General features: G+C 40.7%; 1 protein-coding gene across 3 annotated transcripts in view; it reads right to left on the bottom strand.

The window, feature by feature from the left end:
- The window catches only part of MKLN1 (muskelin 1), a 321865-nt gene that overhangs the window by 160429 nt on the left and 136085 nt on the right, over positions 1-25351 (bottom strand). Inside the window, exon 1 of one of the 3 annotated variants that reach the window (XM_027574042.2) lies at positions 8940-9092. The exons of the other annotated variants lie outside the window; for them this stretch is intronic. Within the exon in view, the coding sequence (XP_027429843.1) occupies positions 8940-9037 (98 nt within the window). The 5' untranslated portion in view covers positions 9038-9092. Of the gene's footprint in view, positions 1-8939; positions 9093-25351 lie in introns of those variants that run through there. 3 annotated transcript variants of the gene reach the window in all.

The raw sequence follows: 25351 nt of genomic DNA, 5'->3' as shown, positions 1-25351 counted from the left end.
TAAGATTTTATTTGTCAAAGAGAGAGAGAACAAGCAAGGGAAGCAGCAGGCAGAGGGAGAAGCAGGCTCCCCACTGAGCAAGGAGCCTAATGTAGCACTCGATCCCAGGAGCCTAGGATCATGACCCGAGCCGAAGGCAGACGCTTAACCGACTGAGCCACCCAGGCGTCCCTAAATTATACACTTTAAATAGTCAAACTGTATGGTACCTGAACTATCAACCCCAAAACACTGTTATATAAAAAAAGTCAACTAACAAATACTTATATTCAAGGAATTTAAGGAAATGACCCCATCCTAAAACTAATCAAAATATTGGTATTATACTCTAAAGCTATTAAAAACTATTAGGTTCGGGACCTGGGTGGCTCAAGTGTCTCAAGGTGACATTTTAGCTGACAGTTGCAGAGTAAGTAGGAGTGAAGTTTTATGGCTCTTCTGATCACACTACTTAATCAAGAGGGAAAAGGAAAGAAAGGAGATAATGAGAGGAAAGGGGAAGGGGACGTTATCCAAGGATGTCTGAAATATGTTAGCATTTCTATTCATACAAAACAACATGCCTTAACAACAAATATATAGGTGATGACAATAAATAACAGTCATATTAAAGTAACACAAGGATATTTTAAAAGTATTAAATACTAACAATATTTACAAACCAAGAAATTTACATTAGACCTAGTATCTTCTCCCTAAACAATGTCTTCACATAAATATAACATTCCCATGAACTTTTTTTTAAAGATTTTATTTATTTATTTATTTATTTGACACAGAGAGAGCACGCGCAAGCAGGGGGAGCAGCAGAGGCAGAGGGAGAAACAGGCTCTCTGCTGAGCAGGGAGCCCAAAGCAGGGCTCGATCCCAGGACCCCAGGATCATGACCTGAGCTAAAGGCAGACCCTTAACTGACTGAGCCATCCAGGCACCACGCCCCATGAAAGTTTTAATAAAAAGGTAGATAATATAAAAAGCACATTACAGAAAGGGAAATTACTATACACTTATGACAAAGATTAAACTCTCAATTTCTGGACTTCATAAACAATTAAGTCTCAAAAGAGACTTCCAAATCAGCAACAAAACCAAGAATAATATCTCATTTTAACTTAGTCAATAAATATTTTAATAATTGCTAACAAATATTATTATTTACATTTCATAATTTTTTCCCATTAGGGATTAGGAATAAGCAGTTAAGATGTCAAAAGACAAAATGAAGGAAAAGACTCAGCAAAAAAAATCTTGAGCTCAAAGTTTAGATTAATACATTAATATAATCATGAGGAATTCATAAGCCTACCAGATACAACAATCTAATCCATAAGAACTACACACAATAACTTCTGCTTCTGGATGTGACATAATAGTCCATAGCACGTCAACATTCCCTCTTAACACTAGAAAAGCTGTATAAAATAGAAAAAAACCAAAGTTCTTAAGGTATCAGATACTTTCTGAGGCAGCTAGGACTTGAGATCCCAAAGAAGTCATTAAAGGGAGCCCCACATTCTACACAGGACATTCCAGCTATTTCTTTAATGGCACAGGGAAAGGGACTGGGAAAGGACAGTCACTAAAAGGCAGAAAAGTCAGCAGAACTTTTGGTGATTTTCATTTGGCCAGGACAAAACTTGGTAGTTGGGTCTTGCCATGATACCCAGGACTTAAGGGGTGAAGATCCCACAGTGAAGGGAGGCACACAAAAACAAACATGACACTGTGTACCGATGTTCCCCTTAAGGCATCTGTCAAGTCTTAAACTACACAGAGCAGAGGCTAAAAAGTCTGCAGAGAGGAGCTTTCAGGACTCCCATGCTGCTGGAGAGACAAAGCAGGAGGCCCGGAAATAGCCGGTCTCTCAGCCGGGTTCCCTGTAGGGCTGGCAAAAAGGGGGCAAACCCCAGGCTCACAAAACCGAAAACCCAGCTTCAAGTCAATGCAGTCCTGACTGAAGGTCTATTCCATCTGCCTGCCAGAAGATAGGTGAATCTTCTTGAGAAAGAGATCATTATGGACGAAACTGTAATTTGTACTTGTATCTAAAGTTCTGCACATAATGTCTGGCATTTAACCAAAAATTACCCCCAAGATGGTGGTGGTAGTAAGAGTAGTAGTAGTCATAACAATTATCATTATATAACATATAACTATATATAATTATATACAATAATTATATTACCAGACACACAAAGATACTTAACGAAAAAGGAAAAAAGGCAACAGAAATAGATCTAAAGGTGATCCAGGTATTAGTTTTCAGACACAGACTTTAAAGTTACTTGACTGATAAAGAAAATGAATGACAGAGGACCTGTGTGGCTCAGTGGGTTAAGCGACGGACTCTTGATTTTAGCTCAGGTCGTGGTCTCAGGGTTGTGTGATGCCTCAGCATGGGGTCTGCTTGGGATTCTCTCCTTCTCCCTCTACCCGCACCCACCCCTGCTTGCGTGCATGCTCTCTCTAAAAATAAATAATCTTAAATAAAAAAAGAAAAAGAAAAAGAAAATGAGTGACAATATGGATATTTTCACCAAAAAAATTAGAATCTACTTTAAAAGAATCAAAATTTCTAGCACTAAAAAATGCTATAGCTGAAATCAAGAAAAAAAATAGGTGGGGTTAAAAGCAAATCGGACATGGCTGAATAGAGAATTGGTAAACTGGAACACAAATAAGTAAAATCTATCCAGGATGGAATAAGGAGAGGAAAAAAAATGATAGAAAAGACAGGGAAAAGCGTAAGGGACATGGGGGTATGACAAAAGGTATAATATAGATTTAATTGGAGTCACAGAGGGAAGGAGAAAAAGAATGGGTCAGAAACAATATTTGAAGAGTATTAAAATTTTTTTCAGAACTGATGAGAGAGTCATGCTACAGATTCATGAGGGGTCAAAAACCATAGAGTAAATACAAAGAAAGCCATTCTTAGGTGAGAATATCTACATCTCGAAAATGAAAATCTAGAAATCCCTCATATTTCCAAAGATGATTTTTGAAAAATTGAAATATAGCAATCAGGTTGCCACAAACAGCTGATATGTATCTTATCTACATGTAAAATATCACAAAGTCCCTGTATCAGGCTCCAAATCATTTATTCAAAACCTACTATATTTACTTAGAAGTTAATGCAAATGATAGAGCCATCTGCCTATCTGGAAAAAAAATAACAGAATATAAACCTCCTGAATTTGATCAAAGATAAAAACTATTTCTACATAAAAGGAAACTGATGATGCTCAGAGAAGAATCATAACTTGCTAAAAGTCACACAAAGATCCAATTCTAGGAGTCAGCAGACTGAATCAGTAGGCCTCCATCTACCTCGTATTCCTTTCCTCTATACTGGGTATCTTTATTTTTCTAAAGTTCTAAGATTATCAGACTGAAAATATCAGAACTTTCAGTGGCCAGTAAAGTTCCTAAGCCATGCCAGTGTCTAATTTCAGTTTAGGGAAAGAGGAGGAAAGGAGAGTAAGGAAGCGCATGACAGTCCCCAGTCTCCAAGGAGTGGAGTACCTCCAAACCAGTGATTCAAATTCAAGGATTTGCAGGAGTCTATGGGATTATAACAAATTCTCAAATTCATGTGTACAATGATTTTGTCTATAGACCAAATAAATAATAAACCTCATAAGTGTGTTCTATTTTTCAAATGTATGTGATTAATAAAACAAAAATTCATTTAAAAACCAAAATAAAGGGAGAGGGAGGAAGGAAAAGGAATTATTAGGAGCAATGTCACTTTTGAATTATATAAGCATTGTTCAGACATCTCTAAGGACCTAGCTCACCAAAACCCCATTTTTAATCCCAAATTGCTAAGGGTAATGCCAAAATAAACCCAGGGTAGATAGAAAGTTTCCTACAGATGGATACTTTATTTATTTTTTTTTTAAAAGATTTTACTTATTTATTTGACAGAGAGAGACACAGCGAGAGAGGGAACACAAGCAGGGGGCGTGGGAGAGGGAGAAGTAGGCTTCCTGCAGAGCAGGGAGCCCAGTGCAGGGCTCGATCCCAGGACCCTAGGATCATGACCTGAGCCAAAGGCAGACGCTTAACGACTGAGCCACCCAGGCGCCCCCAGATGGATACTTTAAATACAACAATTCAGTATCAAGGAACTCATAAATAAGTTCAAAATTTGTTTCGCTAAGGCAAACAGTCTCACTCAAAATGGCCAAACAACAAAAACAAACAACAACAAAACAAAGCCCGAAAGCCTAAATGTCCAGTAATAGGAGACCAATTAAATAAAATGCCATAAAATCATTACCTAGATTATAATGCACCATTGACAAATGATATAGAGGAATATTTAATAACATGAGGAAATATTTATTATATAATGAGGAAAAAGAATACATAACAGCAAACAGAGGACAAAGTCAAAATGAAAAATATAGTTACAACAAAACATCTGGAATGATATATATCAAAGGGTGATTGGTTATCTTTGGATGGTGGTATTAAGGATAATTTATATTTTGTTCCAGTCTCTATTTTGCAAATATTCCACAATAAACTTAGGAGGCTTTTTTGCAAGCAGAAAAAATATGTATTCATTTTTAAGTGTTAAATTTTAAAATAGTTGAAATAGGTTCATCTCTAATCCTGGTTGTCAAATCATTATCACTTTAACTGTGAACTATGTATGTACACAAGGTACAATTTTAATGGTTTGATTTTAAGTAATAAAGAAGACTAATAGAAAAAAAGATAAACACACTTAAAATGTATCAAATTTTACAATCTAAAATATTTAAGTCTTCAGTTACATGTAAACTAGAATCAATTCCATATTAGTGAAATTACCTAATGCGTAAAAAACTTTAAAAGGTCCTCCCAGTTTTCATATTAATACATTAAAACCTTAAATGTCAAGACAAAAAATTCTAAATATTGCTCTCTTTCTCTAAACTTATAGCACTTATTTGTACTCACAATTAGGCACATATTATAGACACGCAAAATATGGAAGCAGCTTTGGTTAACAGAAGTCAGAAGGCCCAAGATGAGAATACTATCTCCTACCGTTTCAATTCTTGGACCTGGGCAAATTAATTTCTCTCTCTGAACTTCAGTTTCCCTAGCTGTAAGACAGAGTAATATTTATTGTAAAGTGTTTATGAAGACTAAATCAAAAAACACATGCTAAGTGCTAAGCACAGTGCCCAAAGAACAGAAGGTACTTAAATGGTAGTTGTTACTAGAAGCACATGCAATAGCTTTTAAGTCACAGAACTTGCCAAGCCGTTTAAAAACTTTATGACAAGTTACTTAACCTGTACAGACCTGTTTCCTCATCTGCAAAAAACAAAAACAAACAAACGAAAAACCTCTTTGTTCTAAGGATTAAGTAAGACTATATAGAAAAATCATTTTGCATATAATAGGTGCTCAGTAAACTGTTGTTGGTATCACTATTAGTTAGGTACATCAAGAAGTATTTAAGTATAGAGAATATAAAATATTTTTACATAATAAACTCCCATGTAATTTTAACAATTAATCATCATTTAAATATATTGCCCTGGGATGCCTGGGTGGCTCAGGTCATGATCCCAGGGTCCTAGGATAGAGTCCCCCATCGGGCTCCTTGCTCAGCAGGAAGTCTGCTTCTCCCTCTGCCTGCCGCTCCCCTTGCTTGTGCTCTCTCTCTGACAAATAAAAAAAATAAAATCTTTTTAAAAAAATGTATTTCTCGGGGCGCCTGGGTGGCTCAGTCGTTAGGCGTCTGCTTTCAGCTCAGGTCATGATCCCAGGGTCCTGGGAGAGAGCTCCGCACCAGGCTCCCTGCTCAGCAGGAAGCCTGCTTCTCTCTCTCCCACTCCCCCGCTTGTGTTCCCTCTTTCGCTGTGTCTCTCTCTGTCAAATAAATAAATAAAATCTTAAAAAAAGAAAAAATGTATTTCTCTTAATTCCCAAATTGAGTATAAATTTCAGAAAAATGTAAAATATGGCAAACTTTTTAAGCACACTGCAAAACAAAAGGCCACTTTGTTAGCTTCAAAATAAAAATGTGCTATCTATAACTAGATCTGCTTTAATATTTTTAAGGTCCAAATAAATCTGAAAGGATGAGAAGGAAAAAAATGGTTTTTCTCTGCCTTTGGGAGAAGGAAAAAAAATTCTAGTCCTTAGGAAGATAGATATCTGAATTGTTCCATTTTTTTTTCATGACTTCACATGTTTTTACACAACTAAAATTTAAGTGCCTTTAATATGAGAACTCTTTCCAATCTCTGAATTCCTGTCTCTACCTTTGTGCAGAAGCAGAACAGCACTTTTAAGACTACGGAATGGGAAGCGAGACTGCCTAGGTTCAAATCCTGACTTCATCTAGCTGTGTAACCTGAGGCAAGTTTTAATCTCTCCATGCCCAGTTCCTCACCTGGAAAACAGAAATTCTTCAAACAATTGTGAGGATTAAATGAGTTAATACACTTAAAGTGTTCATAAAAAAGCTTACCATATGGAAGGCACATTATAAGTGTTTCTCACTGTTATTATTGCTTTCTTATTCACCCCTAAAAATGCCTAGATCTGTGACTCTTGAAACCAATAAATACTTGCTACCCAAGAGACAATTCCAACAAATGGCTTTACTTAAATTAGAACTAACGGTCACAGCAGTAAAGATACAGCAACTACCATTAAAGAGGATTTTAGGGCAAAAGCAAGGAAAGTCAATTCCCTTTCTTACACTTCCTATTATATAAAGCTGTAGCATCCTTACTTGCTAAAAGAAGTTCAGTACCAAAAGAGTTTTACAAGTTAGGCATGGCACACACTAATCCAGCACACACAAAATTCTCAAACTCAAAGTCCATAATAATTATATTCTTTCAAAGAAAAAAAGTTCCAATTACTCTTCTAACATCTTAGTACTTTAAAATAAAAACTATTCTGCATAAAACAGCAGAATACCATAAGGATTAAATAAGACACTGTAAATAAAAGTGTTTGAGAGTTAATATGCATTAAATACTAATTTATGAACATATACGAGAGAATTATAACAATAGATTTCTCCAAACTCAAACAACTGCCTTCTAACCAAAACTAGTACTCACCAAAACTAGTACTCTGTCCACTTCAAATCTTGGGTCAGATAATGAGACATAAGTCAGAGTAAAGTTACCATCCCACTAAATCATTTCCTGCTTGAAACGCACTCTTCCCTTTTTATTCATAATGGAGATGGGATTTCTAATATCCAAGTCCTGCCCTTAGACCAGAAATTTAAGGAGTGAAATCCTGAAAGTAGCCCAACTTAAGACCAGAAAAACTTGTTATTAGAAAACTTCTTTGAAGTTATTAGATCAAAGGATGCCACCCCAATTCCCTACTGTCTGTGATCCTAACCTGGGTATAGAAAAATGCTAATTGTCTCCAGATTCAAGAACTTGTTAGCTTCAAAAATCAGAAGTACCTGGGCCACATTTCAACTCCAGCTGAGGGCTAGAATGTTCACCTGGCTCACTCTCAAATGAAAAGTTGTAGTCCAACATCAATCAGGAACACAGCTATGCAGTAGCCATCAATAGGCCACACAGGCCAGATCTGACCACAGGTCACTTGGCACCCTTCACTGAAGCAAACCCTGCTGAAGGCCTGCCTGCCAACCCTTGACCTGGTGAATAGGACAATGGGCTAGCAGTCAAGAGAGCTATAGGTTCTTCTAGTCACAGATCCATTTTGAGATGCTTGACTGATTTAACTGAAGAAATCAAATTTGAGAAAATGTAAAAAATTTTTGAAATACAGATGAAAAATTCTGAGTATGCTTCACAGATCTCGTTACTTCATCTGTTCAGTAACATAAAAAGATATATTACTTGCCACTTGTTTTGTTCATAAAATCATTCCTGGCCTTGTGGAAATGATGGGCGGGGGCGGGGGACAACTAGCACTTTTCTTCAGGGTCTGCATAGATCTTTAAACTTCACTAAGCCAGTTTCTCTATCTCTATGTAAAACTGGAGTTACATGTTCTTCCCTCAAAGATAAACTAAAGATAAACACTGTATGAAAGTGCTTTCAGCATTTCAGAAGGAATTTGTTACAAAACAAAACAAAACAAAACAAAAAAACAAAAAACATATGGTAGTAATGCAATGGAACTTGTTTTAACACCAAATCGGGGATTCAAACCAAACCAGTGTTGGAAGTCAAATCCATTAAAGTCAGACTTTTCCGTCTATATGTGAGTTTCTGGGTTGGGAAATTGGTCTGTATTTATATAAATCCATGTTCTGAGCCATAATATAATGGAACTCTCCTGTAATGTCCCAGCCCACTCCCTATCTTTTTCAGAACACCAGCCGGAAAAGACAACCCTCTGCAAATCCTACAAATCCTCCCCACTTGCAAGGATTCTGGTGGATCCCACAACTTTTCAGCCTTTCCTGACTTTTACCACTCCTCTCGAGCTAATCACTTCTAATGACCCCAGTCAAGAACAATCACTCCTCTGCTCAGCTTTACACTTTGTCTCGGCCGGGCCGTCCACCAATCTCCACAGCCCCGACGACCCTAGACATCTTCACCAGTTTGCCAGACGTCGGGACCTCAAAAGCTCCGGTTCCTGCCCCACCTCCCCGAGCCAGCCGCCCCCCAAGCTCTCTTCAACCCCCAAATCCCGGACACAGCATCACGGGGCTCCCGGTTGTCCTACGCGCTCCGGGTCCGCGGCACACCTCACCCCTTACCCCCGGACCCCGCTCTCCGGACCCTAACCCCTCCTTGAGACGGGGGGTAGGGAGGGCAAAGCTCTCCGCGGCTGGACCGAGACTCGGGAGGCCAGGCGTCCCCCTACCAGGCCCCGCCTGGGCCTCTCGGCTCGACTGCCCTCCACAGCCCCCCTGGCCCAGCCGTGCTTATGCCGAAGAGTAGGGCAGCACGAGCCCAGGGCCCAGCACTTACTCGGGAAGGTAAGTGGAGGAGAAGGAGCTCCACTTGTGTAGCGCATAGGGGAGAAGCCGGCACTCGGGCGCCGCAGCGACAGCCCCGCCAGCCGCCATCTTGTCAGCACCGAAGCGGCCGCCACCGACCGCCGGCCGCGCCGGGAGGAGGAGAGGGGCGTGGCCTGTTCTTAAAGGGGCCGCGGCCCACCGGGCCGTGTGCTCTCCCCTTCTGGGGTCTTGCTGGCTTTGTGCGCGGATACTCGGGCTCTCCTAGCGTTTCCGTCGCCTAATGCTCCTTAATACCCCGACCGAAATTGAGATGGACTGTGAGCACCTGAGGGCTGTCCTGGGAGGCGTGGAGGGGAGTAGCGTAAAGGACTTTTCTTACAAGCTGAGGTAAGCCAAGAATGTTATGAAAAGAAATAAATTGTAGTTAGGAGCCAGGAAGGGAAATTGAGAAGACGGACTTGGGAGAAGGGACGTCTTTGCGACTTCGGAAACCGCTGCCCTCACCGAAAGGGAGCTGGCGTGGAAGAGCTACCATCCTTTCCCTCTGCGGCCGTCCTGGTTTTAAAAGTCTTGCCCCGCGTTCCCGAGTCACATGGAGACAGGAAAAGGAAATGCTCCTGTGTCCTCTCACCGTGTTCTGTTTGCAGTTTGTGAGATGCCCTTCCTTGTAATTGCGAGTCCTCTCACACCAGTCCGTGCAATAGGCTTGCTCAGTCATGATATTCACCCACAGACCAGAAAAAAACCTTAAGGGGTTGGGGAAGCCGTGTGTCATGGTTTTTTCCAGTTGTTGAATCTGCCTGCTTTTAGCTCGGGCAGAAATTTCGCCCAAAATTTCAGACAGAACAGAGTTGTGAGAAAAAGACCAGAGAGGGAGTAACAACCCCCGTGCTCTGAATGCCATAGGGGCATCACACCAGCTTCTTATCAAAAAAGAAACATTTGCTCCAAATATCTGGCAGCTTTAGATAATGCTCCCATCAGGGACCTGTTTGTCAGGGTTATGCATGCTTAGTTCTTGGCTTAGCCACTGCGATTACCCAAGTATTCCTCACTCACTAGAAAAGGTTCTACCCCGAAAAGCCGTGACAGTGTCTTCATCTTGTCCTGCCCCATGGAAAAACTCATGCAAAGAGTTTCTCAGTGAATGACCAAGTGAGTTGAAACACCTCAGTAGTAGTCTCTTCCTGTTATACTCATTAACTGTCCTGACCTATTACCATAGAGGAAAACTTTGTAGTGGCCTTTGCTAGCATATCAGATCAAGAATGCCAAAAAGGGGGCGCCTGGCTGGCTCAGTCAGTAAAGCATTCCACTCTTGATCTTGGGGTTGTGAGTTCGAGCCCCACATTGGGTATAGAGATTACTTAAAAAAAAAAAAAAAAAACTTTGAAAAAAAGAATGCCCCAAAGAAGGCCACAATATATTAACTTCTAAAATCACATGCACTTTGGGTGTTGCAGCATGTTGGAAAAATATTTGTTCCTTGAGGGAATGCTATATGACCCCAGTGACTTGATTTGGGAGTCTAGAGACAGGGGGAGAGGCCAGAGAAGGTTAGTCCCAAAGATGCTTAGTGGTTAACTTTGGGGAAAAGAGATACTTTTAAGGGGAAAGGATTAAGATGGTGACTCAGTTCAATTAGTTAGGGGCCCCAAATTTGCTAACTACACCTCTTACCCTAATGTAAGTAGAGTCTTTGTTCTTTTCCAGACATAGAGTTATGGTTTCTGAGTGACCCTTTTATTTTTTTTAAAGAATTTATTTATTTATTTATTTGAGAGGGTGGGGATGAGGGGCAGAGGGAGAGGGAGAAAGAGAATCTCAAGCAGACTCCATGCCAAGTGCATAGCCAGTCATGGGGCTCAATCTCATGACCCAGAGATCATGACCTGAGCCAAAATCAAGAGTTGAATGCTCAATCAACTGAGGCAGCCAGGCGCCCCCTGAGTGATCCTTTTAAAAAACAGATATAAGCCAGTTCTTCCTGAGGTGACTTTCAGTGACTTTCTATTCCATTTAAGTAATACGAAGCTCCTTTAGCAGAGGCCTTTCATATCCTGCCTTGATTACCTCTTCAGCCTTCTCTCTTCTTTCCCCCTTACAAGTTTTACTCCTCCCAAACTAAACTAACACACTGAATTGGCTCCTATAAGTTCTGTGCTCTCTCTGGCCTCCAAGGTTAGTCTAAGCCAAGCCAGAAGTATTCTCTACCATTACTCAGCTGGCTAACTCCTGCTCATTTTTCAGATCATTTCATTCTGGAAAATCATTCCTCATCACCTATTTTGAGGTTAGGTGCCATTTTCTGTGTTTCCCTTGGCACCCTTAGTTTCCCTCCTTATCTTAGCAAATATCACAATATATTTTAATTTCCTCTTTTTTTCCTATTCTCTCTCCCTAAACTATAACTCCCATGCAGGTAGGAGTTATGCATATCTTGTTCACAGTTGTATCCTCAGTCCTATGAGAATGTCTAGTACATAGTAGGTGCTCAATAAATATTTATTGAAGAATGAATAAATTACACTAAAAGGGAACTTGGGTTGCAAAGGAAAGAGAATGCCAGAACTTCTCAGACAGCAAACATGTATCCCTATTAAAAAAAAAAAAAAAGATTTATTAAAAGGCTGTGATATACCAGGCTTTGTCTAGGTGCTAGGAAGACGGGGATAAACAAATAAGCCAGATGAGGGCCCTGCTTTCATGGAGCTTATATTCTGATAGGGTAACATATAATAAATAAAGTCAATTGGATCATTTTAGTCTGTGCATTTAGAGTACTAATAAAAGACTACACTGGAGTAATATTTAGATTGGATGGTAAAAGAAACTTCTCTAAGAAGGTAATAGTTAAGCTAATAACCTATACAGTAAGAAAATGCCAGGCATACAAAGGCTGGATAAAAAACATTCTAGGCAGAGAGAATAAATAAGTGCAATGGGGCCGGAGACCAGAAAGGGGTTGGTGTGTTCAAAGAATAGAAAGCGTGGCTGGAGCCTAGTGATGGGGGAGAGTGGAGTCGGGAAAGTAGGGCCCTAACAGCTGTGGTAAGGAACCATGACGTGGAACTATGAAGAAGAGACCTGTGCAGGGGCTGAAGTCAAGGAGCAGCGTGATCCATTTTAGTGAGTCGGAGAGAAGGAAGAGTTGAAGTGAGAAGACTTGACAGGAGATTATTATAGTAGCCATGCAAGAAATGATGGTGGCTCGGATTAGCAGAGGAGATGGAGAATAGAGGTTGAATTAGGACATATTTTAGAAGTAAAGCCAACTAGACTTGCTGAGGGAGGGAAGGCAGGCAGACAAGGAAGGAATCTAGGATAATTCCTGGGCTTGGGATTTGCATCACTGGGTAGATAGTGATGCTTTTATTGGGAGGGGAAGATTTAGGGTTAGAACAGTTTCAAGGTAGAAGGAATCAAGAATTCTGAATTCAGACATTCAAATGGCCAAGAGACACATGAAAAGATGCTCAGCACCACTAATCATCAGGGAAATGCAAGTCAAAACCACAATGAGCTATCCCCAAACACCAGTCAGTATGACTGGTATCAAAAAGACAAGAAATAGTATGTGTTCTCAGGGATGTGTAGAAAAGGAAACCCTCGTGCATGGTTGGTGGGAATGTAAATTGGTACAACCGCTGTAGGGAAACAGTGTGGATGTTCCTCAGAAAATTAAAAATAGAAGTATCATATGATCCAGTAATTCCACCACTGGGTATATGTCCAAGGAAAATGAAAACACTAATTTGAAAAGATACATGGGGTGCCTGGCTGGCTCAGTCGGTAGAGCATGTGACTCTAAAGCTCAGGGTCATGCGTTCAACCCCACGTTGGGTGTAGAGCTTACTTAAAAAAAAAAAAAACGAAAAGATATATGCACCCCTATGTTTATTGCAGCATTATTTAAATAGCCAAGAAATGGAAGCAGCCCAGGTGTCCACTGATAACGTGAAGGAATGAAGAAGATGTGGTATATACATATATAAAAGAGTGAAATCTTGCTATTTGCAACAACATTGGTGGACCTAGAGGGTATTATGCTAAGTGAAAAAAGTCAGAGGAAGACAAATACTGTAGGATTTCACTTATATGTGAAATCTGAAAAACAAAACAAATGAACAAACAAGCTAACAACAAAAAAAAAACCCCAACACTCTTAAATAACCAAACTGGTGACCAGAGGGGAGGTTGGTGAGGGGATGGGTGAAATGGGTAAATAGGATTCTTTTCTTACAAAAGAAGGAAAAAAAAAAAAAAGGAATTCTGACATCAGTGTACTGTGTAGGGGATGCCTAGTGGCTATCAAAGTAGAATTGCCAAGGATGTAACATGGAGAATCTATATTGGTCAGAGTCTTACATCCAGTCACCTTTTAGGCATTTGGCCTTCTTTTCATCGAACCATCTAGTGGTTGCTTATTTTGTCTCAGGCACTGATTGCTGAGTCAATAAATTTTTCTCTGAATAGCAGAGTCACTAGCTCCAGGTATAGCAGCTCTAGATAGAAGAAACCATTGGTGTCAGCCTTTTGAAGAAGATGATATAGGGGTACAAGAATAGCCTATGGAAAGAAGCCTAGAGTATGTGTTGAAAATCTTAGTTTTGTTCCTAGGTCTGGTACCTTTCTAGCCATGAGACCTCGGGAAAGTCGCCTAACTTCTCCGAGTCTCATTTTCCACCCTATAGAGTGAATTGAATCAAATCTATCCTGTCTACTACACAAGGGGGTTGTGAAGATCAGGTGAAGGAAGAGAACAATTATTGTGTGCCTAGCTTCTTTACTATGAACGATGTAAGTTCTCATTTCATTCTCAGAGAAACTCTGAGATATAAATATTATTATTCCCCTTTCACAAATGAGAAAAATAAGACTCAGAAATGTTAAGTACTTGTCTTTGGTTTGCTTCTTCACATGTGTGGGACAGAAGAGAGTGAGGTGGGGCTATTCCTTCCCCTGACTTCCTGCCTGTAAGGTCACTCGGGACTGACTGGCCCTTTTGACCAAAGGTCACAAGTCCTCTTCCCAAGTGGTCTCTCTACACAGCTCTCTGGTTCTGGGTTCCAGTAACCACTCCCACTCCTTGCTTTCTGTGGTTCCCTGGTGTGTTCTCACACTTTTATAAATAGTCCCTTTATTAAACATTGCCCAACTTGAGAATGCCATCTGTTTCCAGCTGGGACCTTCACTGATAGAATAACTTATCCGAGGAGGTGTAGCTAGTCAGTAACAGAGCCAGAATCTCTTTGGTTTGAAAGCTGGTCCTGTTTGATCACATCCCATTCTTCTCAAGTAGGAAGAAACATAGTCAACTGTAAAGTACTATTCAGATATAAGATGTTGTCAAATAAAAAAGACCACCAATGGGCGCCTGGGTGGCTCAGTCGTTAAGCGTCTGCCTTCGGCTCAGGTCATGATCCCAGGGTCCTGGGATTGAGCCCCGCATCGGGCTCCCTGCTCAGCGGGAAGCCTGCTTCTCCCTCTCCCACTTCCCCTGCTTGTGTTCCCTCTCTCGCTGTCTCTCTCCCTCTCTGTCAAATAAATAAATAAAATCTTTAAAAAAAAAGACCATCACGAGTTAGAAAGCAAAACAAATTTGGCTGATTTATTTCCAGGCAAAGGAACACACTAGGCTAAGAGGGAAAAGAAGGTGTTTTTAATTGTAAGGAAAGGGTTTCATGATTGTTATGTTCACTAAAGATTAAAATATACCCTCTAAATGAGCTGGAATAAATCAACAGCTCTGTACATGACTGGTTAAAGCAAGCCTCATACATCAGTGGTCAGGAAAAAAATAAATCTTCAGATAGGTTCTGTAAGGGTCTTACTTTAGCTGACCCGAGGTCGGGCAAAGTTCATGGTTTGTTTAACCATTTTAGGTGTTGAGTAAAGTAGAAGCACAATACAGTATACAGTGTGCTATCTCCTAGGCAAGCTCTGCTGTAAATGGAAGAATTTCCTTTTACAATATTATGCAACAGATGAAGAAACTAATACCCAAATATGTTAGATGTCATGTCCAAGGTCATTTACACAGCTGGCCTTTTGCAGATCAGAATCCATAAGCCAAGTACCTGATTCTCAATGACTTTTTTCCTCATGTATTTAATGGGAAATTTTTAGGACTACGCCTACATTATTCTTCTTTATATCATCCATAACTAGCACATAGTAGATACTCAGATATTTCCTGAACTGTATCTCTTATAGCCTCCTGAATTTTTTCTCACTAATTGTCTTAGGCAATTAAGCCTGCTATAACAAAAATACCATAAACTTTGTGGCTTAAATAACAAAACACTTATTTTTCACAGTTCTGGAGGCTGGGAAGTCCAAAATCAAGGTGCTAGTAGATTCAGTATCTGATGAGGGACCTCCTCCTGATTTGCAGACATCTACCTTCGTGCTTCTGCTCCTGGCCCCTCAAAATGCATGTCCTTCTCACAGGCAAAATACATTCATTTCATCCCAATAGCTCCAAAATCTTATCTCATTCCAGCATAAAGTCCGAAGTCTTATCCAAATATCATCTCAATCAGGTATGGATGAGACTCTTCCTGAGGCAGAACTCCTCTCCAGCTATGAACCAGTGAAACCAAGTAAGTTAAGTGCTTGCACAGTACAGTGGTAGGACAGGCATAAGATAGACATTCCCATTCCAAAAGGAAGAAATGAGAGAGGAAGGAGGGATGAGTCCCATGAAAGCAAGGCAAACTCCATGAAATCCCAAAGCCTGAGAATAATCCCCTTTGACTCTTTGCTCTGCCTTTAGTGCTGCCTTTTTTACCCCCTGGGATGGTGGCCTTGCCAGAGAACCGCCCCCCCCGCCCCCACAGGGCTCTGGGTAGGCCTGTCCCAGAGCTGTGGTGGAAGCCATCTGGTCTGTTGTAATAGAGGTGATCACTTCCTCTTTTGAAACCCTGATGGCCCCCCTGATCTCTGAATTGTTTTCAGGGTCATTCTTTCCCTGTCTTGAAGAATAGCTTATATTCCAACCAAACAGCTCTGTGGTCCTGGTCCTGTAAAATCCAAGACATCCAACAGCCTTTCTTCATTCCATCTATATCCATCTCCTTCAGTTCACACTGGAGTATCCTTGCTGAGGTGGCTGATTAGGTCCGTGGTTCATATCCACACTAATCTCCTTATCAAATGGTCAGCCAGCTATACCTTTAGTGTTCTCTTCAAACATGCTTTCTCATTTTTTGTAATGTGGAGAGGCTTAGAATTTTCCAAATCTTTAAATTCTGGTTCCTTTTTGCATAACAGTTCCATCATCAGTTCATATCTCTCTTATCTCATTTTACTACAAGCAGTCAGGAAGAACCAAGCCACTTCTCCAACACTTTGTTTAGAAATCTCAGCTAGATACCAATTTCATCACTTGCAGGTTCTACCTTCACAGAACACAAGAACAAAAACACAAATCAGCCAAATTCTTTGCCACTATTTGACAAAGATTGCCTTTCCTCCAGTCTCCAATAACATGTTCCTCATTTCTGTCTGAGAGCAGAATGGCCTTTACTGTCCGTATCTCTAGCAACATTCCATTCATATATTCTCTTAAAAAATGGAAGGCATTCTCTCCAGCTTTCTTCCTTCTGAGCTCTCTCCAGAATCGCCTTTGGTAGTCCCTTCACAGCAATAAGGAGTTCTTCCAGCATGTCCCCCCTAAACATGCCCACTTCTGTGTACCGATTTTTGTCTTAGTTAGCTTGGGCTACTGTAACAACAATATGATAGACTATGTGGATTAAATAGCTATTAACCTTAAAAATAAAAATACTTTGCCAGCAAAAAATCGATTTATTCAGAAATAGAGAATTTCAATTCAGGACATGCAAGCTACAGCAAAACCATAGGCAAGTCCAGCAACAGGCAAAGGAGAGGGATGTTATTTAGTTGAAGAAGAAATAAGTTGGGAGGGATTGTTTTGAATGAAAGTCCATTGGAGAAAAGAAAGAGTTGGGGTTGATGACTTCTCATTAGCTGAGTTGAAGAGGAAGTCAATGTCTTGTAGGAGATACAATGTACTTCTTTTCCCTGTTGGGGCCTGTAATTGATGATTCTTTCCTGGTGATGATTCTTCTGTTGGAGCCCATAATTGACACCTCTGTTGGGAAGAGTGTAACTGACAATTCTTCCTGTAACTGACATTGAGTGGTATGTCTGTCCTCTTTAGTGAGGTTTTCCTTTATTGATTTTCACACAACAAACATTTTTTTCTCACACTTAGAGTCTTGAAGTCCAAACTCAAGGCACCAGTAGATTTGGTGTCTACAGCCTTATTCCTGTTTGCAGATGGTGGCCTTCTTGCTGTATGGATGAGAGAAGATTTCTGGTCTCATCCCCTTTATAAGGGCACTAGTCCCATCAGGAAGCTCCACCTTCATGATTTCATCAAAATATAATCACCTTCTAAAGGCCCCACCTTCTAAAACCATCAGATTGGGGAGTAGGGCCTTCAGCATATGAATTTGAAGAAAACACAAACATTCAATCCATAGCACTAATGTATGATTATATTTTTTAAAAATTAAAGGAGTTTGCTTAGGGACCATCTGAAGACTGGAAAGTATTAAAGGCATGGGGGCTATCCATCCATTTTTGGTTAGTAAATGAAGAAAATCATCATGGGGATTAGAATTTGCCCCATAATAATTCCCACTGAGCATTTCTTGCATACCAGGAATATGCATGCATTATCTCAGTGAATGAGCAGCCCTGCCAGTAAACTCAAGAGATTCTTGGAGGTCAAGATTCGCCAAACCCACACGTGCCCTATTATACAAGTCTCAAATGTACACATTCAGGATTCAGAAGGCCAAGGGAAATATGTGATGTATTCCTAAGACTAATGGTTCTGCCTCCATCTTGCTTCTGTTCTCTCATGGTTGCCGTATTAACTCATTACAACTTTGCTATTGTTGTGGAATCATTTCTTTGGGCACAACACTGCCAAAAGGAGTGGGTGAAAAGCAAATACCAGCACTTTGTAAATAAGGGGATATCCCCTTTATTTTTTAGGACGAAGGAACTTGAGCCAGCCCCAGTGGGGCCTCTGCGCAGGTCCCAGGTGAACGGTGAGACTAGCTTCAGGTGTGACACTCAGGTCCGTCTGCTCCCAGGAGATGGCAGCAGCAGCCACCACAGCCTCCGCTGGCTGGCCATAGCAGAATTCCTCCTTTTGCCTGTTGGCATCCAAGCCTAGAAATTCCTGGTATTAGAGACCGCTTTATCCCTCCCTTGTTCGCTGAGCTTGGTTGGAGCTGAGAGACAGAGAGTGCAGGAACTGGCACTGGTTCGTCATCTCATAAGTGCCTACTTTTTTTTTTTTTTTTGTAAACATTTTGGTCTGAACTGTGACCTTGAAGCATGTACGAAGGAGGACCAGGAAGTCTCTGGCCAGGGGAAAGAGCTTCAAAAAGAAATAAATACAGTTGACCCTTGAAGCCGGGTTAGGGGCACCAACCTCCCTCCCCACCTTCATGCCGTCAAAAATCCACATATAACTTTTGACACCCTTAAAGCTTATCTACATATATCTCACTGTTGACTGGAAGCCATACTGATTGCATAAACAGTCAATTAACCCGCATTTTGTATGTGTATTATATGCTATATTCTTACACTAAAGTAAGCTAGAAAAAGAAAACATTATTAAAATCACAGGAAGAGAAAATGCATTCACAGTACTGTACTGTATTTCTTAGAAAAAAAAAAAAAGTCCACATATTAGTGGACCGATGCAGTTCAAACCCGTGTTATTTCAGGGTCAACGGTAGTAACTTAAACACTTAACATCCACACAGGCATAAATGCAGAGGACCCCAGCTCACAGTTTGGTGCCACACCAAGAATATAGATTCTCCACCCAGCCTCCCAGATACCAGCCAGCTGACCTTGTCCCGGGTTCTGTCAGAGCTGCAATTTCCTCATCCACCTAGTATGGACTCAGTGATGTAAAGTCCCTACTAATTCTTAAATTATGAGTTACTGTACTTTTGTTTTCTGGATTAAGTAAGGCTGGGCCTTTATGAGTTACTGTACTTTCATTTTCTGGATTAAGTAACTGGGCCTTCACCCTTTCAGAATTTTAAAAATCCCAGACACAACAAGTGCTACAGGATCCAAGCTGATCCCAGGTGAGCACATACCCTGGTTCAGTGAGCACTGCCAGCTGCTGAGGAGGTGGCCAGGACTCCCAGGAAATGTCTGAACACCACACAGCTGTGGAGGAACTGTCGACTGCTGGGGGTTGCTTTGCAAATTACCACATCTAAATGAGGCAGACAAAATAATATTCCAAAAAGCAATTACCACTGACTCCTAGCGTATTTGGAAACCAGAAGTCCTTTTGGGAAAAGTGAAATTGGCTCACAAAAAATTATCCCACCCCTTGGGGTAGAAATGTTTGAGGTTTAGGGGATTCTTAAGTCAGGACCTGTCAGTGCTTCTGTCCCACTGTCATGGTCAGGGGCTCAACCTGGTTTTTGTGAAGGAGAAAATGGAAGGAGCTCCTCTCATTTCCTCCCTTCTTCATCCAGCTTGCTCTCACCTTCATTGTCTGGATGGCTTCGACTTTCATCCATTCATTCAGTAAATACTTGCTGGACACCTACTATGTGCCAGGTACTGGGAATATACCTAGCTTTAAGGAGTTCACAGTCAACTTGTCAGATATTAAATGGGTTAAATATACAAAGTAGCCGGAAAGGATTAGCATATAAATATAAAATATAAAGTAACAATAGTGGCCATAGTGGCAGTTAGCAGAAGCATTGGCTCTATAAGGCCACAGGCCAAATATCTTTTCTAATTCAAGCTATACCCAGAATAGAATAGAATCATCTAGAGTAGGCCTACAGGTATCAGCCCCTGTGGGTCTGTCGAGGCAACCATTCTTTCCTGTTTCACATGAAAATCATAGGAGACTCCCTGCCTGGGCTAGGAAACTTAAGCTCCACAAAGCTACTTTAAATGGAAATATGTATATGTTACCTGACATGAAAGGATCACTGACTGGGGACAGCTTCTCCCTTTATGTTTTCTGCGTTAGAATATCAGCACAGGGGATGGTCAGGTTAAATAAGTTTCAGTGTCAACCGAAACAGAGGGAACTGCAGAATGACAGAAGTGGGAGAGCATAGCGACCGAGAATTCTAGATGGCTCTGCACTAGAAAAGAGAACCAGATCCAGCATGCAGAGCAGGTCAGAGAGTAAGGCAACAGGGATATTGTGGGACAAGGGACTCAGCTGAGCTATTTATTTAGTACACAAACAAACAGAGAAGAAGCAAACCAGTTCTCCTGGTTCCCCAACAGCTCAGATCAATCTGAGGAGGTCAACTGAAGTTTGTCTTCAAAGAGACACCATATGGGGCGCCTGGGTGGCTCAGTTGGTTAAGCGACTGCCTTCGGCTCAGGTCATGAGCCTGGAGTCCTGGGATTGAGTCCCACATCGGGCTCCCTGCTCAGCTCCCTGCTCAGCAGGGAGTCTTGTTTCTCCCTCTGACCCTCCTCCCACTCGTGCTCTCTATCTCTCATTCTCTCTCTCTCTCAAATAAATAAATAAAAAATCTTTAAAAAAACAAAAAAAGAGACACCATATGTCCTCATAATGTTGGAATTGGGCCAAATCGTGTCTCAAATGCAAATTTTTATAAAGACCTTTCTTAATATTGATAATTTTATTTTCTTCCTGTATATTTCCATATAAGCTCAAAATTATCTCCTCCCCCCCCATCTCTACAACCAATTTCTGGCAATGTCAGTTACTAAACATATAGCACAAAGAGTGAGAAACTCTGGCCTTTGGTCTAATTTTATGCAATTTAATGTTCAGGTCATTGCTCTCAGAGCCCCCAAAATAGCCAGCATTATACTGGGATTCTCTGGTGAGCACATTCAGAGAGATGCCTCTAAGCAGTGGTTCTCATTCTTGGCTGCATATTGGAATCCCATGAGAAACTTGTAAAAATCCCCATATCACATCCCCAAACAGTTACATATTAGAGGTGGGACTTAAGCATTGATATATTAATTTTAAGTATCTCAAAAGGTTTTTTTTTTTTTCCCTTAAAATCATGGATGCTGCTTTATTTACCAAAGGACCTGGCCCGGGACTGGTTTCACCAGCCAGGCTTTTTAGTTCCTCAAAAGATTTCTATGTGCCACCAAGGTTGGGAACTTTCCCCCCTTATGTCTTAGCAGGAAGTTGTTGGTACCTGACAGCTAAGCTCCCCTTCTGCGTTTGGAATTTCTCCTGAGAAGTAAGCATCAAGAAACCAGATGCTGCAACGGCAGCTAGCTTGGACATCCACCTAGTTGTAAGATTTCCATTTCAACTTTCCCACCTTGTCCACCAGGTCTACAATTAAAATGACTTGGATACTTAAAGTTGGGAACAACAGTTAATCGGTTTTTTAAAGAGAATTGGTAACAGGTGATGCTGGTGTAAATGCCACACTCTAGAGACCCCCCATTCATCCTAAAAGCAAACAAAAACGCTTCTTTAAATCCCCCACACCGTGGGGGCACCTGGGTGGCTCAGTTGGTTGAGTGTCCAACTCTTGGTTTTGGCTCAGGTCATGATCTCGGGGTTGTGGGATCTAGCCCCACGTTGGGCTCCGTGCTCAGCGCCGGGGTGGGATTTCTGATTGGGATTTTCTCTCTCGCTCTCCTTCTGCCCCTCTCATGCTCTCTCTCTCAAATAAATAAATAGCTTTTCTTTAAAAAGAGAAATCCCCCACACTAAGTCTTTTTCCTCTCCTCCTTCTTTACCCATTTTTCTCTTCCTCTCATTCCTCTCTTCCTGTCTCCTGCAGCTGCTCTCCCACAGTATCCGTCTTTCTATCCTGTGCCTCTTACCCCGTGTTACTCTCTCATTCCCCTCTGCATCTGACTTGGCTTCTTTCACTCAGTCATCTCCCTCTAACCCACAACACATACCTCCCCTCTCTTTCATCTTTTCCACTTGCTTCTCCTTAATGGACTATACCATAGAACAAAAACATTGTCAGATATTTATTATTACTAAATAACATATTTGTTGTTAACTTTAAAAGCAGATAAGTTCTGGGGCACCTGGCTGGCTCAGCCGGTAGAGTGTGCGACTCTTGATCTCGAGGTCATGAGTTCAAGCCCCACATTGGGCTGTTGGGCATAGAGATTACTTTAAATAAATAAATAAAAATAAAAGCAATTAAGTTCTGAAAATGCTGTATTTGTCTCTCCAAGGAGAAAAAAAACTTGCTCATAGTTAGCATTCTTTAAATACTAACTATAATCATTATTTTTCTTATAACTTCCTTTATTGGCCTTAGGTTACTTTTTTCATGTAGTTCAGTGACCCTCAATACAAAAATGGTTCTTTGTTCTTCAGTAACACCGACAACAGTAGCTGACATCACTATAAAAAGAGAAACAAGCTAAAAACGGTAGTGTATGCACCCTGAATTGCATATTCAGTTGCAAAATCATCATTATCATTATTATTGTAATTGCAGAGAGGAGGCATTTAAATAATTGTTCAAAGTATCTTCTTGAGGAAATAAGGAAATCAGGGCCAGCTGTCACAAACCAACCTACAATAATAATCCCGTATGTGCATCTTCAGTATGCATAGCAATGCTACAGTAACAAATTTGCGCATTCATCTAATGTCCTTAAACAACCTAAAAAATAACAAACCTTGATCAAATCCATTGTCTCATTTGGTAGTTGACTTGTGTTTTGTTTTGTTTTTTTAAGATTTTATTTTATTTATTTGACAGAGAGAGACACAGCGAGAGAGGGAACACAAGCAGGGGTAGTGGGAGAGGGAGAAGCAGACTCCCCGCTGAGCAGGGAGTCCAACACGGGGCTCGATCCCAGGACCCTGGGACCATGACCTGAGCCGAAGGCAGACGCTTAACGACTGAGCCACCCAGGCGCCCCAGTTGACCTGTGTTTTTAAGCAGTGTCCCTGAACAATCTTCGAATCACAAGCCACCAAACACAAATTGCACCATTAATTCAATGACAAACTGGGGTGGGTGGGCCAGCATCCACCTGCTATGTTATGGCCACAAATCTAGGTATGCAAGTAGAATGAATATGGGGTAGATAGGTCAGCAGACAACTAAAACATATAGGAGAAATATCCACAAAAATAGACATGTTATATTGACTGGAAAGTTGTAAACAAACGGGAACTGTGAGAAAAGGGGGAAGGTCTTGTTTTTAGTTTAGTGAAATCAGCCAAAAGTATTTGAGATTTTCTCTTCCCAGTATACAGCTGTGAAATGACTAATAGGAATTAAGTGAGCCTGCACCAAGAACTGGATGTGCCACTTCACTGGGAACAGAAAATGTTCCCCTGATAGAGGCTGTCCTCTCAGATGAGTACCTTGGGTGTTTTAAAGAGTAGCTGCCAGATGCAGATATGGTGCATTTACAAAGAACAAGAATTATCCATGCATCTTTGCAAATTTCCCCATATCTTGGTACTTTTGGATCGGGTTTATGTCTTCAATTCCATGTCCCTGAAGAAACTCGGGAGAGAGGGAAGAAGGAAGAAGGAGGAAAAAAAAAAACTTCCTGTCACATTGTTTTTTCCTTGCTGGGCTTCTGTTGCATTCTAGTAGGAGTCTTGTTGAAGACTTGGCCTGAGCAGTTTAAGAAAGGTGAGTGACCAATACTTAAGAAAGTTAGTAACTGCTCTGATCCAGCCTTCCCAGGTTCTAAAAATCATACAACTAGTTGTAATGGATCAATATTATTTGAATATTTGCATCACCAGCTAAAATCAAGTTTCCCACACACAGCCTTACCCTGTTTCAATAATTAAAGTATTTTTTCTACGAAAGTATCAGAAGGGATACTGATTGACATTTTGAAAGATGTTTCAAGGCACAATCTGTATATTTTGTTTCATTGTAAAAGTAAGACACCACACCAACATAAAAATAAATTCAAACTTCAAAAAAGTTAACTATTATTATTATTTCTGTTAACTGTGTATTCTTTCCACGTAAGCATATATATATATATATACTTACATACATACACACACACACACACACCATTTTTGCACAAAGTAGACCATATAATATACAGTGCCCTGTTGTGAGATAATAGAAAATATATATATATATATTGGGGGTGCCTGGATGGCTCAGTCGGTTAAGCATCCAACTCTTGATTTCAGCTCAGGTCGGAGTGTCAGAGTTTTGAGACTGAGCCCCAAGTCAGGCTCTGCCCTGGGCATGGAGCATGCTTAAGACTCTCTCCCTCTCCCCTGCTTCTCCCCCCCTCTACAAAAAGAAAAAAGAAAAGAAAAAATATAAACATAATTGTTTCCCTGAGTTCTGTGAGCTGTTTTAGCAAATAATCGAATCCAAAGGGTGGGAGGTCATAGGAACCTTTGATCTGTAGCCAAGTCAGACAGAAGTTGTGGATAACTTAGGGACCCACTACTTGAGATTGGCTACAGTTGCCACTTTAATGCACCAGGGTTTGACTTGAATTCCATGATGTCATATAGTACAGGTTAAAAAATTAGGTTTTACTATGAAAAGAGGAAACTTACAAAGTCAAAGTCATTAGGAGAAGGGAGGATTCTCTTATTGTCCCTGGCTGACCTGCTGGCCCCACAGAATGGTTTGTGTTCCAGGGAAGGGAACTCTTCCTCTCTTTTGATCTCTTTTTTATATAGAACCAGTAAGTGTGAGAGTAAGCCTTATCAGTGAAAGGAAGAATCACACTGTCTTGGCATCAGGCAGCCTGGACTTTAGTGCCAGCTATTTACCAGAGTTGTCTGGGAAACACATGAGCTGCCCAACATCTAGACTTTTGGGGCCATGGGATATTACACAAGTGAAGCCAGTGGTCCCATGGGAAGCGGAGCCTGGGGACAGTTCCTCAGGCTGAGAGAAGCCCCTTTCCTTAGCCTCCAACCCCTCCATACCTAGTTTGAGCTAGCTCATTGTCCAAGCAATGCAGAATGAGCACCCAGATTCATTTAGAAGAAGCCTACTCTTTGTAGCACATTAAATTAGTTGAGTCAGGAAATGGAGATGAGGTTAACTTTTTTTACTCCCAACTCTTTATTTTCTAAAATTTTCAAACCCACAAAGGTCAAAAGAATGATACAATGAATGCCCTTATATTCTTCACCTAGATTCATCAATTGTTAACATTTTGTCATCTCTGTTGTGTCTTTCTATAAATACACATTTTTATGCATTGAAGTATTTGAAAGTAAATTGAATACTTTATGATGTGTCGCTCAAATAATTCAGCTTACACCTCCTAAGAATAAAGGCATCCTCCTATATAACTGCAATGCCATTTTCAGACCTAGGAAAATTAATGATACTTGATATCTTTAATTCCACATTTAAATTTCTGTAATTGTCCTAAATATCTTTTATG

This window comes from Zalophus californianus, chromosome 12 (assembly GCF_009762305.2).
Source record: "Zalophus californianus isolate mZalCal1 chromosome 12, mZalCal1.pri.v2, whole genome shotgun sequence".
Classification (NCBI taxonomy): Eukaryota; Metazoa; Chordata; class Mammalia; order Carnivora; family Otariidae; genus Zalophus; species Zalophus californianus.
This window is presented reverse-complemented; position numbering and strand designations above follow the sequence as displayed.